Genomic DNA, 16,782 nt, shown 5'->3' on the forward strand with positions numbered 1-16,782 from the left:
TTGTAGTTTTTCAATTTAGTAGAAGGGAAGTTTCATAGACCTGCTGTGTACTGTGGTTAAGTTGCTTCATTTATGCATGCAGTGTTCTTCCTTCCAGCCTGTCTTTCATTCACATGAACTGTTGAGACTTTGGGTCTGGCTGCCTTCTACTCTGTTTCTGCACAGTGCCTGGTGCAGTGAATGCCTTTTGGAGCCTCTAAGGAGTATTATAATATACCAGTAATGAGGATCAGGAACCATCACCATGAGACTTGTTTCTCTGCAGGAATAGCAGCAAGCATTTGCAGATCACAGGCTGGGGTATGCTTGGAAACTTACCTGTTTGGTGTATCTAATGTTTGTTTTCTCTGAATGCATAGCTTTATTTCTAGGAAGGTTGTCAGTTGTGGTAACAAATTATGACAGCACTATGGTTACTAGAGTAGCGTCTCTTCCATTATCTGGATTTTCTGCCCTATGCAGGCTTCTTTTAAACAAATGACAGAGCTTTGGTAATGTTCCATTCCTGATAAATTACCCTAGAAGTGGCATCTTGGCATGGAGTCTTCAAAGCCTTCAAACCCTGAGGTAGATATTCATTTAAAATCATTTACAATATGCAGAGGTTTTTGTTCTCCACCTAGTATTCTTACATCATGTGCTGGCTGAATTGGATGTCCTGCATTCCCCTGTTAGAGGATTGGCTTCCAATTTAGCCCCATGTGCTGCCTCTTCATCACTAGTGTGTCGCAGGCAAGTGCAGACATCTTCTACCGCTGTCCACTCAAAAGAGGCTTTCTATCAGATACTGTTCTTCTGCTTGTATGATGATAGAAAGGAAAGGCTGCAGGCAAGAGACCTGTAGATGATGATAAAAGGAAATTTCCCCCTATTTTTAGAAGGAGAGATCTTTATTTATGTTACAGAAAGACTCATTTCTTCTGTCTTTTTTGCTGATCGTGGTATTCCTAGAATGGCTCTGCAATAGACAAGTCTTTGGAAGAAGCTACCCTAGACTGAAGTTGCACTGTGTTTTTGCATGTCCTAGTTACACAGGAATTTAACTGGACTGTGTAACAAAACTTCTGGTCCTGCAGTTCAGGTTTCTGAGGACTTCTGGACATGTCCTCTTTGATTTAGAGTCATGTTGCTGGCTGCCCTTTTTGTAGTTTGAACTTTCTGTGAAGCAAAAATTGTGCCTGTTGAATTATGCTGTCTGCTAGTTGAAGGTTTATTGTAGATTAATTCAAAAATGAGGCGTCCAAATCCTGTTAAGGCTGTGATAGTACTGCATCTAATAGGACTTCTGCATTTCAGAGTCCTGGGTCTGAGTCCCATTACCCAGCGATTTTGTCCTGCGTGTCGTTCCTCATACTCTCCTCTTGGTGCTTTGGCCCCTGAAATATGTACTGTAGTACTGGGAGCTTTTACATAAGGTGTCCCTTCCTTTTTTCCTGTGTGGAACAGAGATAACATACTTCATATGAGCAAGGAGCAAAGAGCTTTCTCTACGTTGGAAGAGGAAGACCTGACCTCTCTTACTGCAAGTGAAACTGTATCTTCCCTGCCTTGAAACTACCAGTGAAATACATTTTGCACTGACTTATAATGCTGTGATTTATGCTGTGATATGCTTTGTGATATTACAATGTCCTTTTGCCTTTGTGTTTGATTTTTTTCCCCCTAATAAATTTTAGTGGGTATGTTGTCAGTGAACGGGGGTATTTACCCTAAATGCCCATAGGAAAATGAGGCATTCTCCCTGCTCTCTGTTGCACAGAGGAGTCCTGTGCATTCTTTTTTTCCTCCCATTAATCTTACTGCATTTTTTTTTTCTGTACCTTTCCTCCTCCATTTGAAACAGTATTAACAAGGGAGATATTTTTAAATAAGAAACAACTGGAGGGAAACATTTCTCTCTTGGGTGCATTCACATACATGTAACACACACACAGAAGAGTGACCAGAAGCAACTTTTTCTTTGTATATTTTGAACTTCTCAAATATAGAAAACTGAGAAGAAAAGTTGTAGTACTTGTTCCTGTTTTTTCTATTCCAAAACATGCTAAGCAAGCAGGTTGCCCTTTCTTGTTCAGAGTGGAAATACTTTGATCCAGTTTTCTGAAGACAATACTCATTTCATGAGAATATTTAATCAGTAGAAAATAGGGAGGATTTAGTTTGTTTGTTTAGTATTTAACCAAGTGAATAAGGCAGATTAGGGGAGGGGGGGGACTGGACCCATAAACAAGGTGATATATAATATTTTTTTTCGTTCTCCTTTTAAATAAATACCGATCAGCTTTATGTTCGGAGACAATAGGAGCCGTTGGCTTAAATTTGCAGTTTACTGTATTTATGGCTGTAATATCAAGGTGCTGCCGTCGTAATTTCATGCCCCAATGAGAAGAGCAAGGTCGAAGCAAATGCTTCCATCGGCATCTGCTAACACACTAACTCATAAACAAGGCCCGGCTGGATCAGGTGGCACGGAATAATACAGGCTAATGAAATACAGCACAGCTTTCCATTACTGTTAGTTTTTACAGTGTCGTCATTACGTGTAATTTATGTTTAAAAAATTCAATTTTATACAAGGCTCTGGGAAATAGGGGTCTGCAGGTCACCCGACGACTTTTAACGGCTCTGAGAGTCCTTATTGCACTCTACTGTTCCAACAAAATGTTAATAATAAATAAAAAAATTCCTCTTTTACTTTTTCTCTGGTTTGCATATCTTGCTCTGTCCTTTTAATTACAAGTGGCCTGAGGAGAGTTTGGGGCTCTGGATGATGTCGGGAGTTATCCTCTTTACTGATGCTCCCGGAGGGGGGTTACTATCTGCTTGCTTTTCTTTTGTCTATCAATCACCTGGGGTCCTGTAAATGGAGTAAACACAGCTGAGGAGAGGGAGATACTTAACAACCTCTCTCCCAAACCCTCACCCTCTGACATTGCCCTCCTCTCCTCCATTACACTTCATTTTATTATAGACTCCAAAAAGCCTGGCCAGGAAGAGAAACTGCTGCCAGGCTTATTTATTTATTTATATTTGTAAAGCCAAAATACTTTTTTGTTTTTAACCTTTTCTTTCCTGGTTGGCTCAATGTAATTCTTAGCATTGTATCATCAGTTAGGTTTTCCTTCCTCATTTTAGTGCAGTGTTGCTGAGGTTAGAGCACCTTTATCAGTTCTAAATGCTGCTTAGGCACCCTGATGTATTTAATGTAAGTATAATAAGCGTATAATGTTTCTTAAAAATTGGAACTGCAGAATTAGCAGTCCCCTGGATGAATAAAGCCCTTTCAGTAACTTTTGAAATGATTTCTATGTTTGCATTTTTCTGCCAGACAATTGAGACGACTCATTCTCACTTTGATGTTTGGGTTTCTTTCTCCAGTGTTTGAGCTGGAAGTGCAGCAGTAGGATGTTTACGTTCAAATAAAGTGTCTCAGTGTAAATGAAGGGTAAGAAAAAAAATCAGTGATGTTTTTGAGACCTTCGGTTTCATTAGAAGGTTGGGCTGGGATTGGCCTTGTGAAAGCCCCCTGGACACGGACATGTGGAAGAAAATGGAGCAGGAGCCTATACCTTTTGACCCTTTTGAAATGCGTTAAACTAAGCACAGAATAGACCATAGGATTAACATTTGACAAAACGAGTCACCCAGCACTGCGTGCAGCTGACTGAACAGGTGGAATCATTAGTCTGGATCAGATCCCAGAAGGTTTTTATGATGATTCTTTTAAAATGTGGCCGTGTTCTTTCTGAGCAGGGTTGACATCGTGGCTTCCAGGAACAGGAGCGTAATGTCGTTTCAGGATGTCTACAGTAGGTCTTCCTTTTAGTCATGTGCTTCTCTGCCCAAACCTGGTGCAGCCATACAGTTAGTTGTAGCTAAACAAGTTGTCCAGATCTGTTTTGTTTTCTTCTGAATAGGAAGGGTGTGCATGTGTGGGGTGAACAACAACAGAAAACCCACCCTGCTTGTCTCTGCAAAAGGGTAGGTGTGATGATTGCTCCGGGGGGGCTGTCAGAGCTGTAATAAAGCTGGAAAAGCACAAAAGGAACTTAATTCTTACCACCACCTTTCTCTGTTATGGCAGAATACTTTCTGTCCTCCTAACCAGAAATTTTCTCCTTAAAACTAATGCTGCCTTCAGCTTGGAAAAATGTTGCATGAGTTACCGGATTGAGCACAGCAAGGGAGAACATAATGTAGAAAAAGACATGCTCAGTGGATGGGAAAAAGAGTTGTCGCTCACGTCTCCTGAGTTTTAGTTTCTGACTGGGTCAGAGGTTTGGTTCTGACCTTGGAGCGCACCTCATATCTGCATGTCTCGCTTCCTCATCTGCAGGTATGGACAGCAGTACTCCTCTGCTTCAGAGTGGTCATAAGAGGAAAATACTTTGATGTACACGAGGCCCTGAAATTAAATAGCAGTGGATATTGTAAAAGGACTTAAACAGACAGTCAAGTCTTAAAAGTTCTTGGGCATAGGAGCTTTTTGTACAACAAAGGTGCGGGCACCAAGAGATGTTTCTGACAACCCATTTTATTCCCTGACTTGCTCCGATTCTCTGTTTGACTACAATTTACAGAGGCTGAGTGATCCCTGAAAATTGAGTGGCAGCAGTGACAATCACAAAAGAGGGTCAGCAAGAACCCTTGAATGCAAAACAATCATGGGTGCTGGATAATTCAAATCAACACCCCGAAGCCTGCAAAGGAACTTTTAAGGCTTTGTGAAAATTATGACTAATTCTTTGCTAAGGCTGTGGCACTGAAGAGAAATGAGATGGATGGTTGGGGGAAGGGAATAGGTTTGCATTCTGTAGGGCTGTGAAGGCAGCTTCCTTGCATCCTTCTCCTCAGCTCAGTCCTTGCTCAGTACCCTCTGCGGTTAGATTATTCCTTGCAGATAGCAATCAACTGGAAGGAAGTGTGTGTCTAATTTGCATGAGATTATTTAAAACAAAAAAAAAGGTCTGCATTAGTCAGGGTGATGGTAAACAACGCAAAGAGATGCCTTTTATAATATAGCCGTGGCTCAGCTTTCAAAGCCAAATATAATTCACTTACAATTGGCAGTTTCCTTTATTGTTCCTTTTAACCTTTTGCATTCTGCATGGTCTTGATCTTGCTGAAACTCTAGAAGAACTAAAACGTTTGTTTTCCAAAGTGTTGAGAAAATGGATTTAGAGCAATTCTTCTGTTAAACTGAGGTCATTTTCTTGACATACCTATTTGAGAGAGGATTATATTAGACACAAAGCTCCAGTTTTCATAGCACTGCTTTTGCATCCAAGGGAAGTGGTATTATTTTGGGGTTACCAGCTTCCTACTAGATTAATATAATGAGTGGAACAGGGATACTTTTTCATGTAATACAGTGATAGCACTGTGATAAAATAAAGCAAGGCGAGATATTGGAACAGATGACTCTTTGAGCTGGTTTAGAAATACTCACTTTTCCATGCAATTAATACATCAAGGTTGAATAATCTAGGGCATAGAAAACTCACTCAGACCATATGCATACCTGTGTATAGGTGGTGAATCTGAAAAAAATAAAATCCGAAGGGAATTTTGATGAGTTAGTTATAAATGCCCAAGGACAGTCTTAGAATATCTTTAACATTTTTGTTAGTGGGTGTGAGAAATGACAGCCACGAAGACGAGTATATTTCTGAATCCACAGATGCCTCGGTGCAGTGCAGACTTACTCCATATGTATGCTTAAGGAATCAGCTCGGGTAGATTATTCCCTTGATGCTTGGAGGCCAAGATGACAGGGCCTTAAAAACATCTTGTTCAGGTGAATGAAAAGGAGGTTTTTCAAGGTGATGGCGCTCCCGGTCTTGTGTGATAATTAAGAAGGGAGGTAGTTGTGATGTTCTATTTTATGATGACATTAGTACGACAAACAAGACCACTTCACAAGGCAGAATAGTCCAGGGAGGTAATAACATTTTTTACTTATTCTACTTTGCACAGGCTTCATACTGGGGACTCAAATGTGAAAGGTTTCCCATTGTTCTATTATTCACATTGGCTTTTTCTTCACCGTGTAGCAGGGTTTTAATAGAAACAGTGATATTGGAGTGTCACTAGTTGGCAAGACCAGAATAATCCTAGAAGTGTGTTTTATCTGTGAAAGATTTTAGTTTTTTTCTCAAGTAGGGTGAGAATCGAAGGGGGCAGTATGGTTGGGAAGCAGTGAGTATTATTTCCTGCTCTTTTTGTAGAATGAGTAAAGGATCCTCCATAACTTCCATACATTCCCAAATGTTAAATATTTTTAGATATGCTATCTTTGCCTAGAAGTAGAACAAAATGCCCCCATTCTAGTGGGAGCCACATTTACAGCCAGCAGCTGATATTGCCTTGTGTGTCTGGCTCCATCTTTATGAAATTCCATAGTTGCTAGTGATCTGCAGTGTTGGCATCTGTTTATGCTTTCTCCTATATTGGATAATTAGGAGCTGGTTAAAACAGCTTCTTTCTTATTAGGATTTCTCTTTTTAACATGGATTAGACACCATAAATATTGTTTTTGTGACTAGAACAGTAGGCTGAGTTGATGCGTTCATGTGCCTTTTATTACTTTCACTGCATTCTATTCTGTGTGGTTTGGGTTCCTTACTGTTTGAGGCATGCATCAAATAAAAGTAAAGGGGTGATTTCATCAGACTGCAGGACCAGGGATTAGGAACTTCAGATTTCTGGTACAGTTTCTGACACTGACAATATTCTGTGATGTTAGAGAAATCACCTAACTTCTCTGCACATCTGTATCAGCACTGCACAGTGGATAGAATAGTAGTTATCCCACAAGAACAGGGGAAAAAAATGCTAACAGTTATAAAGGCTTCTGCAGATCAGAAGCACTGTGTTAGTGCAGTGTTATATTGAATAACAGTTCTGAGACAACCTTGTATATTAATTCCTGGCAATACTGTTTGTGCTATGGATTATTCTGTCTAGACCCCCAGTATGCAGTAAAGTTTAAGATCGTGAAAAAAAATAATTTTGAAGCTTTGGTAATATGCCCAGAAACCTGGCCATTTTCTATATTGCATCTCCCTGTGTTGTTGAGGAGCTAAGTGTTTTAAAGGCTGAAGCTCAGAAATTTCGTCTGCCAGCAGTACTTCATGGACCTCGAGTGGAGGTGCTGGAGGGAAAGTATTCCTCCGTTTGCTCCCACTGCTGTCACACTCGTACCATTTTCTTCACTGTGCTCAATCCCTGCACCAACCATGTGAGAATCAAGCGGTCTGTCTCTTCTTTTCTAAATCTTATCCCTTAAATCCACATCCACACTTCCAAGCTCTGAAAGCTTTTGCATATGCACTGTATGTATAGTAGAAGGTCCTGAAATGCTTCAGATGTTCCTCATAGCAGGGACGCTGGCTTTCTATCTGCTTCTGTGCAGGAGAATAACAGACAAATAATACCCAGCTCTCCTGCCCCACATCATGGTTGCCGTCTGAGTACCGAATTCTTTTTCTAGAGGATGTTTTCTCCTCTTGGAAAAAATAATCCAGGTGTGCTTCTTTCTTCACAGATGCTGGTCATCATGAATCCCTTAGCTGCTTTTCTTTTCCCCCTTGTTGTCCAAATCCTTTCCATATGTTGTGGCCAATTACAGATGGTCATCCTGGCATTTCCTGATGGCAGGAGGGACTGCACCAACGTGTACCATGTGTGCAGTGTGACTACAGCTCTGCGTGAAATAAAAAACAGGCTGCCCTAGGGCAATCTAATCAGGCAGCAGTAGGCCAGGGCAATGCTAAGCTGAAAGTTTGGGCTTGGCCTTGTTTTGATCTGTTTTGTTATAGTTTTATTTCCTCCTTGCATTCTGTGTCCCATTCATACTAATCACAGTCAGTCCTGATTTTTTCTTTTTATTTCTGCATTTGTCATAAAATAAAGCAAATTATTCCCGTCTTCGGAAACGATCTAGACTAATTAGTCGTCTAACCCAATAATTAGTTTTTTGTTTCCCTGTCTGTTTTCATGCATTATTGTTAGTTTTTTCCCCTCTTTTTTTTTTTTACACCATTACAGATTAAAATGAGCCACATTTGCAGTTGATGGTATCTTTTTTTCGGGGGAAGAATGGAGAATTGCAATAGAAAGCTACTTCAAAAGCAGCAATAAACTCAAGGATAAATTAAGGAAATTGAATGAGCCACATTTGGAAGCAGCGTTGAGGCTAATATTCTGTCGCTTAAGGTTAAATTGCAACAGAGAAAGAGAGAGGGAGAGATTCCAGTGAATCCAAAACTGGGGAGGCAGTACTGCTCAAGTCGGTGCCAAAATTCTTTGCAGCTTGGAAGGGTTCTGCCTGGCTTGAGAATTTAATTATGCGTGCATCAAGTGGGTAAAGGTGCTAAACTGATCTCATTTCCTCTGCTCCCCCAGGCCTGACAGATGAAGAAATTGACCTGGCTTTCCAGCAGTCGGGCACCAGCACCGATGAGCCTCAGTCCCCAGGTCTTTCTCCACAGCTGGTGCCAGCTCAGCCCGCTCACCCCGTGGTGTACAGTAAGTAACCCCTTGAAAAACATCTGGTCATGTTGCTTTCTGCAGTGATTTCTGCAAAAATTTCACACGTTTCTGTGCCAGATCCTAGATTTCAATTCCAATAATACCGTAAATTTAGTCAGAATCAGACACCGAATGTTACTTTGAATGTACTCCGTAGCTGTTGATGTCTGTGACAAGATGGAGCCACAAGACCATATTACACAAGGAAAATTTGATACAAATGATCATGGTCTACGAACAAGCATCATAAATACTAGCCTATGACACCTCTTGGCATGAAGGGTTATAGTCAATAGAAATTAGCTTATGACTTGCTGTAAGGACTTGAAAAAGCATTTAGCCAGTGTAGGACCCAGTTTTCCCTTCTAAAACTAAGGGTCATTCTTCCCTTCATCAGTAGGGCTTTCTAATATTTAGATCATTAATGTATGATAGAGATGATAGATTCTTGGATGAAAGGTGATGTAAAAGTGCAACATTATTACATCTTTAGGTATTACAACACTGGAGTCTGTTCAATAAACTGTCTGCAGCACATCATCACAAGGTTTTGCATCTTAGTTAGAGGACTTATTTTCTTAACTAGCCAAGCAACCAATCAGTTAATGTTGAACAGTTAATTGAAAAAGGTGTATTTTCAGCACAAACAACAAACCAGAATATAATGTCTTCAGGACTTAGTCTGTGACTTCCCATGTCTCTGGCACAATGAGTTTTAAGAGTGCAGTCAGGTTACAAATAATAATAAACTGTTAGTAGTGATGCTTATTTTTAACAGGATTTCTATCTTCAATCTTAAGATGTAAGGGGTGACAGCAGAAATGCTGTGTAGACTGTGTGGATAAGATTGTATGATTTTGTGTACAAAATACACTGCCAGAGAATTTTTAAAGTCCCAGCATAATCTGTGTAGACTTAAAATTTACATATATATTTGCATTTTAAAATAAACCTCACAAAAAAGTATCTAAGCTCCAAACAATAAAAACCAAAGTACACACCATTAAAAATCCATCAAAAGAAGCTGTTCAGCTCACATGTGTGTCTGGCAGTTTGAAAAGCACTTCACTTACCTGCCAAGTATTAAGAATTGGATTTTGATATTGTTCCTACACAGTTCGAGCTCAGACATTGACCAATGTAACAGTCTACCTTGGGCTGTGTTTATTAGTTTATGACACAGTTTCACTATTGTTAGAAATAATGCCAGGCTTGTTCTCCGAGATTTTAAATGCTCTGGTTTGCCACAGTTTGGGAAGAGAAACGTTTGTGTTGGAGTTGGGTTCAGAACTGGAATATTTCTTAGAGTTGTATTGGGTGCACTGGTGAACTCCAGGACTGAATTATTCCTCCTGGGCTAATACCGTTCTCCTGTAGTTCACAGAAAATGCCAGAAAAGCAAAATCTGCTGAAGCAACAGTGTTAGATCCCTGTTAGTGCCATCCCTTTGTTGTTCAGCAAACTCTTATCAGAACAAAACACTGGAAGAGTTAATTTTCTCTTTATTTTATAGTGTTCCACTAATACAAGTAAGGCAGGAAAGAAGCGTGCAATTCAAACTGGAAAACGCTGTCATTGTTGTTAACACTTACAGCTTTTTCATTTTTTTTCCTTTTTACTGTTTTGGATTTCCTCAAAGCACCAGCTCTGTATTTCTTGTTATTAGCTAACAATCCTAACTAATATTTAAAAACTAAACTTCCTAGTAACAGCTCCAAAGGGAATTGTGGAAGTATTATTCTGTAATGCTCAGAAGCCAAAGGTGAGGAAAAATACCACCAAAGTAGAGCTTTTTTAGGGGTTGTGATTATAAACGTATGCTCTAGCTTTGTGATCTGATTAGTGCTTTTTAAGTAATTTGAACCAAAAGCTTTTGCCTCTGAGCCAGTCTTGTTTAGCAGCCCACAACATCTGGGAAGCAGTGGCAATAGGTTGATTAGATATTGTTCCTCCCCTCTCTAGCCATTCTTTGTAGACCTTCTATTTAACCTTTAAATGAATCTATAAAAAGAATTAATAGCTAAATATACGTGGTATTCATGTAACCAAAACATTTGTTTTGATTAGATGTCATCTGTGCTCAATTCTGGTCCTTGACTGGTGTAGCACTGGTGTTGTTAATGATGGATCCATCTCGGTGTTTTCCTGTTAAATGCTTTCTGTGGTGTCAGAACTGCAAGAAGAAAATGTGAATTTCTCTAGAGCTGAAGGATGAGACTGTGCAGAGGCCCTGATCAGAGTCCTTATAGATGTGGCTCAGTGCTCTTTTCAGGTGCTGGGTTTGCTGTAGGTTATTGTTGTACAGATGCTAGTATTGTTGTAATGAATATTGCTGAATTGGTCCAAATCTGCTCCAGGACAGTTGTTTCTGTGATAGTTTACTAAGTCAATTTTTCTTTCACAGATTTGTCAGGCGTTGTCATGTATAAGACAGATACTCTTTTTCCTGTCTACCTGTTATGCTTATGTTCTTACAGAGTATTCATTACTTTAGCGTTGGAATGCTTCGAGGTTTGAAGTTCAAAAGTATATCTAAAGGACTAATGAGATAGGTAGACGCTTGAATCTAAAAGTTGATTTGTGGATGGAAACAACTTACTCTGGAAGAAGTGATGAGATTATTGGCTGCATTTGGTTTTCCTAGAGAAGACTTCTGAGTTTCCTGTGAAGCAGCATCTAATGTGCTGGAGTTTAAGTCTTGAAGACTCCAAACTGCTTTGGGTTTGATTTTTTTTTCTTCCGGTTACTGGTTTTTTGATTAGTTTTGACACCTTTAAACCACAAGACTAGAGAGAGAAGATTATGTCAGCAGAGCAAAAAAAAAAAAGGGGGGGGGGGAGAGAAGAAATGGTTGAGGAGGTGCTGTGCTGAAAAGCAGTGGCTAGTGGCTTGTGAAATGTAATTTCTCCCTGTCCCCCTTACACCAAGGTGTTGCTGCTTCATGTTTAAAAATTGTTAAAACTATGGGTTAGGAGTGCAGAAGTTTGGGATGGCTTCAGAACTATCTCAAGAGTTCATTCAGCAGGAAAGGAGTGGGTGATCCTGCCAGCAACTCCGGTGTAAGATGTTCCCTCTTGTGAGTCAGAGCACTAAGCCCTACACACATCTTTTGATTTTATTTGCTTGATCTACTCCTGCTGTAGTCAACTGAGGCTGGTCTCATTTTTAAAGTTGCAGGAAATAACTTATACCACTTAAATACTTCCTTTTGCAGAAATTGTACTGATGGTGTAGGTATTACTTAATATTCAAATCTTTTGCTGGAAATAGCTGTTACCACTGTAAGTGCTTTCTTACTCTTAAAGAGTTAAAGAAGTGTATTTGTAAGCCTTCAGAGTAGCATAGTTGTTGTATGCTGAACTTCTCCTGGGTTTGGCTTAAGTAACTTTTGGGGGAAAGAGAAAATAATTAAGTTTTTAAAGTTTCTAGACACTGTATTTTAGCTTAATATTATCTCTACTATTTCTCCTCCCTGTTCTGGAGGAGTAATTCCTTCCCCATGGTTTGTACTTTTGCCAAGAGGTGTCAAAACTGCTTAAAAAAAAAAAAAAAAAGCTTAAAAAAGCTTGAATTTGATTAATATAGAGAAACAAGACTTTGCCTGACTGATAATAAAACTGATAAATGACATCTGAATTACTTGTAGCAGTAATTTATTACATAAAATATCTTTTATTTGACATGCGATTAGTTGCTGGAAGCATCACTCAATCTGACTAGTTTAAACATGCTCTAAAATGAACCCCCAGTAAAAAAACAGGGCTGTCTGCTGTTGGCGTTATGAAATATACTAATCCAGCAGTGAGGACAAAAATCTGACTTTAAATATTTAAATGATTAATTGGGTTTATGTGTATATATTTTTTGCCTTTCTAACCCTTGTAATTACATGCAAACTCGGGGGAGTTTCTGAGCTAGGTGTGCAAAGCTGCATGCTTATCATCCAGGTATTGTCTGTGCTCTTCCCCATGGGGTTTATGGTCTCCATGTATGGTATTTTGTAGAGATTTTACACCTGCTTAAAACAGAACTCCAAGGACTCATTTTCTTGCCATTTGGATCTTCTTCTCTCCATGTGCATGTGTCCATGTGTCTTCTCCCGCCCCTGTGTCTTCATGAGGTGGGAGGCTGTAAAATACAGCCTGTTTTCTCCTACAGTTGAAAACAGTAACTAGAATTTGGACTCCCTTATTTTTTCCCCAACTCCTTAGCATGGGTTTGCTGTTTACTTTTGAAAAATCACCTTTTCTGGCCTCAGTTTCTGCGATTTTAGATGTGAGTACTAGTGATGGCTGCTAGTGATGACCTTACTTGGATGCAGGAGGCCTAATTAATTGAGATCAGGAAACCTAATTCTGAGACGGATGGGGATCTTAAAAATAGTGAGTATTTGCTCTGGAGGTGCAATTTACAGTTGCTGTTGTGGGAATTAAATATACTTACAGAAAAAAAGAAAAAAAAAAAGATTTACAGCTGGAGAAAACATCCATGTCACTTCTATCTGCATTTTGAGGGTCTCTGTATGTTTGTTATATCCCCATTACGCAGCGTATCTCCTTCAGGAGGATTTCAGTACCTAAACTCAGGAGTATCTGGACTATTAGTGCTTTTTCACTTCTTCTGAATATTTTTTCAATTTTACGAGTGGGGAAATTGAGGATATGCAAAGTCAGTGTGAGCTGAGAAACTTCTAGCCCTCCCTCCACCACAGACAAAAAGGAAGATTGAATGTAGATTTCGGGCAGAGCTGTGACATTCTTCATAACATCATAACGTTGATGTGGTCAGCGCAGAGCCTTTACTGTGTCCCTCACTCAGTTTTCCTCTTCACCCCCCTCACTTTTTTTTTTTGCCACAAGACAGAATTATTTCACACATCTCTAAAACGAGTAAAATGGCATTTCGGCTTCTTGTCTTTATAGACTCTCTGAACTTTAGGAAAGATCATTCTGGTCCCTTTTCATTAATAATGAAAACCAGGGGGCAATAAAATGTTCTTAGCTCCAGCATTAGAGGAACGGAGGGAGAGATGAGTGAGGTGAAAGGGCAAAGCAGACGGGGTGCTACAGGTGTCTCTCCATCCTGCTCAGAGGTCGTCACAGCTGGGGACAGTGAGGGACAGCCATGGGCTGCCATGGACAGGCCACAGCTGGACCCACCGACCCTCTGAGATTAATTAACCCTTTGCAATAGGCAGCTCAGCCTGGAATGAGTTGCAGTGTCACAGGAAGATCCTTGGAAGTTCAAGGCAGAGAATTGGACGTCCAGGAGAATTCAGGTACCAGAAATGACAGTGGGAGCAGAGCAAGGAGGGGGAAGTGGGGTGGAGGACTGGGGTTTGCAGCAAGACTAGCCAAGGATCATTTTCAATCCTGACATGTACACAGCCAGTTACCGCAACTTAGCTGACGTGTTTTAACTCATTAAGTTAAAAAGTTATGATAATTCGATCATGTGCCTAAGCTCCAAAGCTGCAACCACAGCAACCCAAAATACTGCTGGTGACACTATTCCCGGGTTCTGGCAGAGCCGTTTTAATTCGTTCGGATTTCTAGCCAGCGGATCATCTGAGGAACTGTATCCTGAGATGCAGCAAGAAGCTAGGGGTGCCAGTATTTGAGTCAGTGTCTGTCTGTAGGGCCTGAGGGCTGGAATTAGGAATAACTATTGCAATGAAATGCCTGTGGGAGACCTCTGCAACAAGAAAACTGACAATAGGTGAACCAACTGAAAGGAGACAAGCTTCCAGGCATTTCGGCCAGTTATGCCCGAGTTGAAACGTTGGAGAACAGAATGCATTTCCTAGACATCGTAGGTCCCATGTAGATTTGGGTCTGTCTGGTTGGAAACTGCACACCAGCCTCCCCCTCATCACTTCTGCCCACATCCTGCCACTGAACTTCAGGAAAGATCACTCTGCATCCCTGTTATTATTACAGAAAACCGGGGGCAGTACAAGATTCACTAAGGGAACTGCGAGGGAGGTAAAAGGATAAAACTGGTGGAAAACTACAGGTGTCTTCTAATTCTGCTCGGAGGAGCAGACCGTGCCATATCTTTGCTCTGCTCTGTTGAGTCTCTAAGCCTCTGTGCAGAATTGTGTGTTAAATATCTCAATCCTTTCTCTTCTCCGTTACCTCTCTCTCTGTAGATATTTAATTGCATATTTTTTCTTTGCTGTTTGTATGTGCTTTGGTCCCTATTTGTAATTCAGGCTTGAAAGACACTGGATTGTTCCTTATTGAAACAGCCTGTAATTGCTGACACAGCCTTCATAAACCCATTTATTGCCCTAATAGATTTCTCTTCTTCCTCTAAATGCTTCCCTCTTTCTTTTTCCTGCGCTCTTCTGAGTTTCTGGTTTTGTCCCTATTTAAAAGAATTACAATTATGAAGAGTAATCAGTATTCAAGTAATGAGTTAACCTTAGCTAGCACCATAGTTGTCTGGGGTGAGTGCGGAGTGCCTTCTGTAAGGAAAGAGTAGAGAAAAACAGCTTGATGGAACTTTGTTAGTTGCTGATGTGATTTGTCTCCCTTTGACACCTTGAGCAAGGCCAGTATCAATGCTGGTCTGGATAGATGTTTTAGTGTCCTAAGGACAGGATCCTGTACACTGTACCTGAAGGGCTACCAGCATCCAAATGCCCCCTGTTCATTAAATCTATGCCAGCTAAGAAACAGAAATGGCATTATTCATTGTTTTTTTCTCTGATAAAATGGGCATATCAGGAAACCAGTTGAAAATGTTATCACCTGAAGTTCTGACTATGCTTATTTCTTGATTTTGGCCTTTAGGTCCACCTGGCTCCAGATGGCGAGATTATGGGGCTTTGGCTATCATAATGGCAGGAATTGCCTTTGGCTTCCACCAGCTGTACAAGGTAATGTCTCCCTCACTACTCCAGCACCTTACTCTGTACTCTGAGAGAACGATGTTATTCTGCTTGTATCCAGATGATCACGTTGGTTCCAAGTTGGTGAATCATCTCAGCTTGTACTGACACTGCCATTGGTACATGTGAGAAATGTAGACGCTTCACATGGAAATGCAGAGACAAAAAATGGCAAGGAAACAAAACTAGTTTTCGGCAGTGGATCTCAAACTGCCAGAAACAAGGTCATTTGATTTATGTATGTATATATTCTTTTAAACTGGAGAAACTGAGGACAGGTCAGTAAAGGGATTTTCTCAGCATTGGCCAGCAGCATTACTGTCATAGCCATAGTCTAATGGTTTGTACACTGCTGATCCTGCGCCATGGATTAGCAAGGAGTCTTCTTTGACTGATGAGAAGGCTGAAAAGAAGGTGATAACTTATAGCTCTGCCATACATCCCATAGTTCTACTCCAGTGTGCTTAGAACTAGGGAGAGCAAGTGCATGTTTGCTTGTGTACTGTAGAGACAGTAGCCTCTCCTTATTTCTTGAGCAATGTTCCTCTGATTGAACATACTCTCTCACTCTGGATGTGCTTTCCAATACTGTGGTAAGTGACATTAGATAATCCTACTGCCTTTTGCAGTAAAATCTATTTTACAAATCAAGTGCTGACCATCTTTTTTAAAACTACTTTTCTTGTTCCATTCTGTCGCTAATTTCCTGGGTCTCAGGGTAAGAGAGGGAGGCCAGATTTAGCAACTTGTTCCATCTATGCAAATGAAATTACATGACTTAAGAGGATGGCTCTTTTGAAACTATGTTATCCCCTTGTTTTTTGTATGAAAGCAGTGATGTCAACCTTACTGATCTTTTCATTCTTGCAAAGTATGGTGAGGCTGCTCAGTGTCCAGAGAGATGTGGAGACAACAGCTGCTGGGCCTTGCAGACCTTAACATATTGCTGTTAGTAAATGACACATCTCTAACACATATTGATGATTTACATAAAATTTTTGGTGTAATGTCACTGATGCTGTTAATACATCTTACTGCTGTATTCTTTGGTTACAGATCTTGCTCTGCTGTCTATCCAAACCTCATAAGACATATTGTGTGCCTAACAGAGACCCATATTCTTTTATAGGAGTAAGAAATCTTTGGAGACAGTTGATAAATTCCCTCTGCCCTCCATGGCATTTTGAGGGAGTTTGCAAATAGTGATTTCTAAATGCAAGGTAGGATGCTAGGATAAGACATAGTTGTCCATGTGTGTTCTGTAAGGACTAAAAGAGAACTGCTTATGAAAGTCATCAAAAGCTATTTGGTTTTCAGAATGTCTGAGTGTAAACATATGTGCATACATATGCTTT

The 16,782-nt window shown here is 40.3% G+C and overlaps 1 protein-coding gene across 1 annotated transcript in view; it reads left to right on the forward strand.

Moving 5' to 3' along the window:
• The window catches only part of PEX14 (peroxisomal biogenesis factor 14), a 77,851-nt gene that overhangs the window by 50,973 nt on the left and 10,096 nt on the right, over positions 1 to 16,782 (forward strand). The window contains exons 4-5 of the mRNA XM_035557467.2: positions 8,407 to 8,529; positions 15,330 to 15,415. Of these exons, the coding sequence (XP_035413360.1) occupies positions 8,407 to 8,529; positions 15,330 to 15,415 (209 nt within the window). The remainder of the gene's footprint in view (positions 1 to 8,406; positions 8,530 to 15,329; positions 15,416 to 16,782) is intronic.

The sequence above is a fragment of the Cygnus atratus genome, chromosome 21, assembly GCF_013377495.2.
Source record: "Cygnus atratus isolate AKBS03 ecotype Queensland, Australia chromosome 21, CAtr_DNAZoo_HiC_assembly, whole genome shotgun sequence".
In the NCBI taxonomy this organism is placed as follows: domain Eukaryota; kingdom Metazoa; phylum Chordata; class Aves; order Anseriformes; family Anatidae; genus Cygnus; species Cygnus atratus.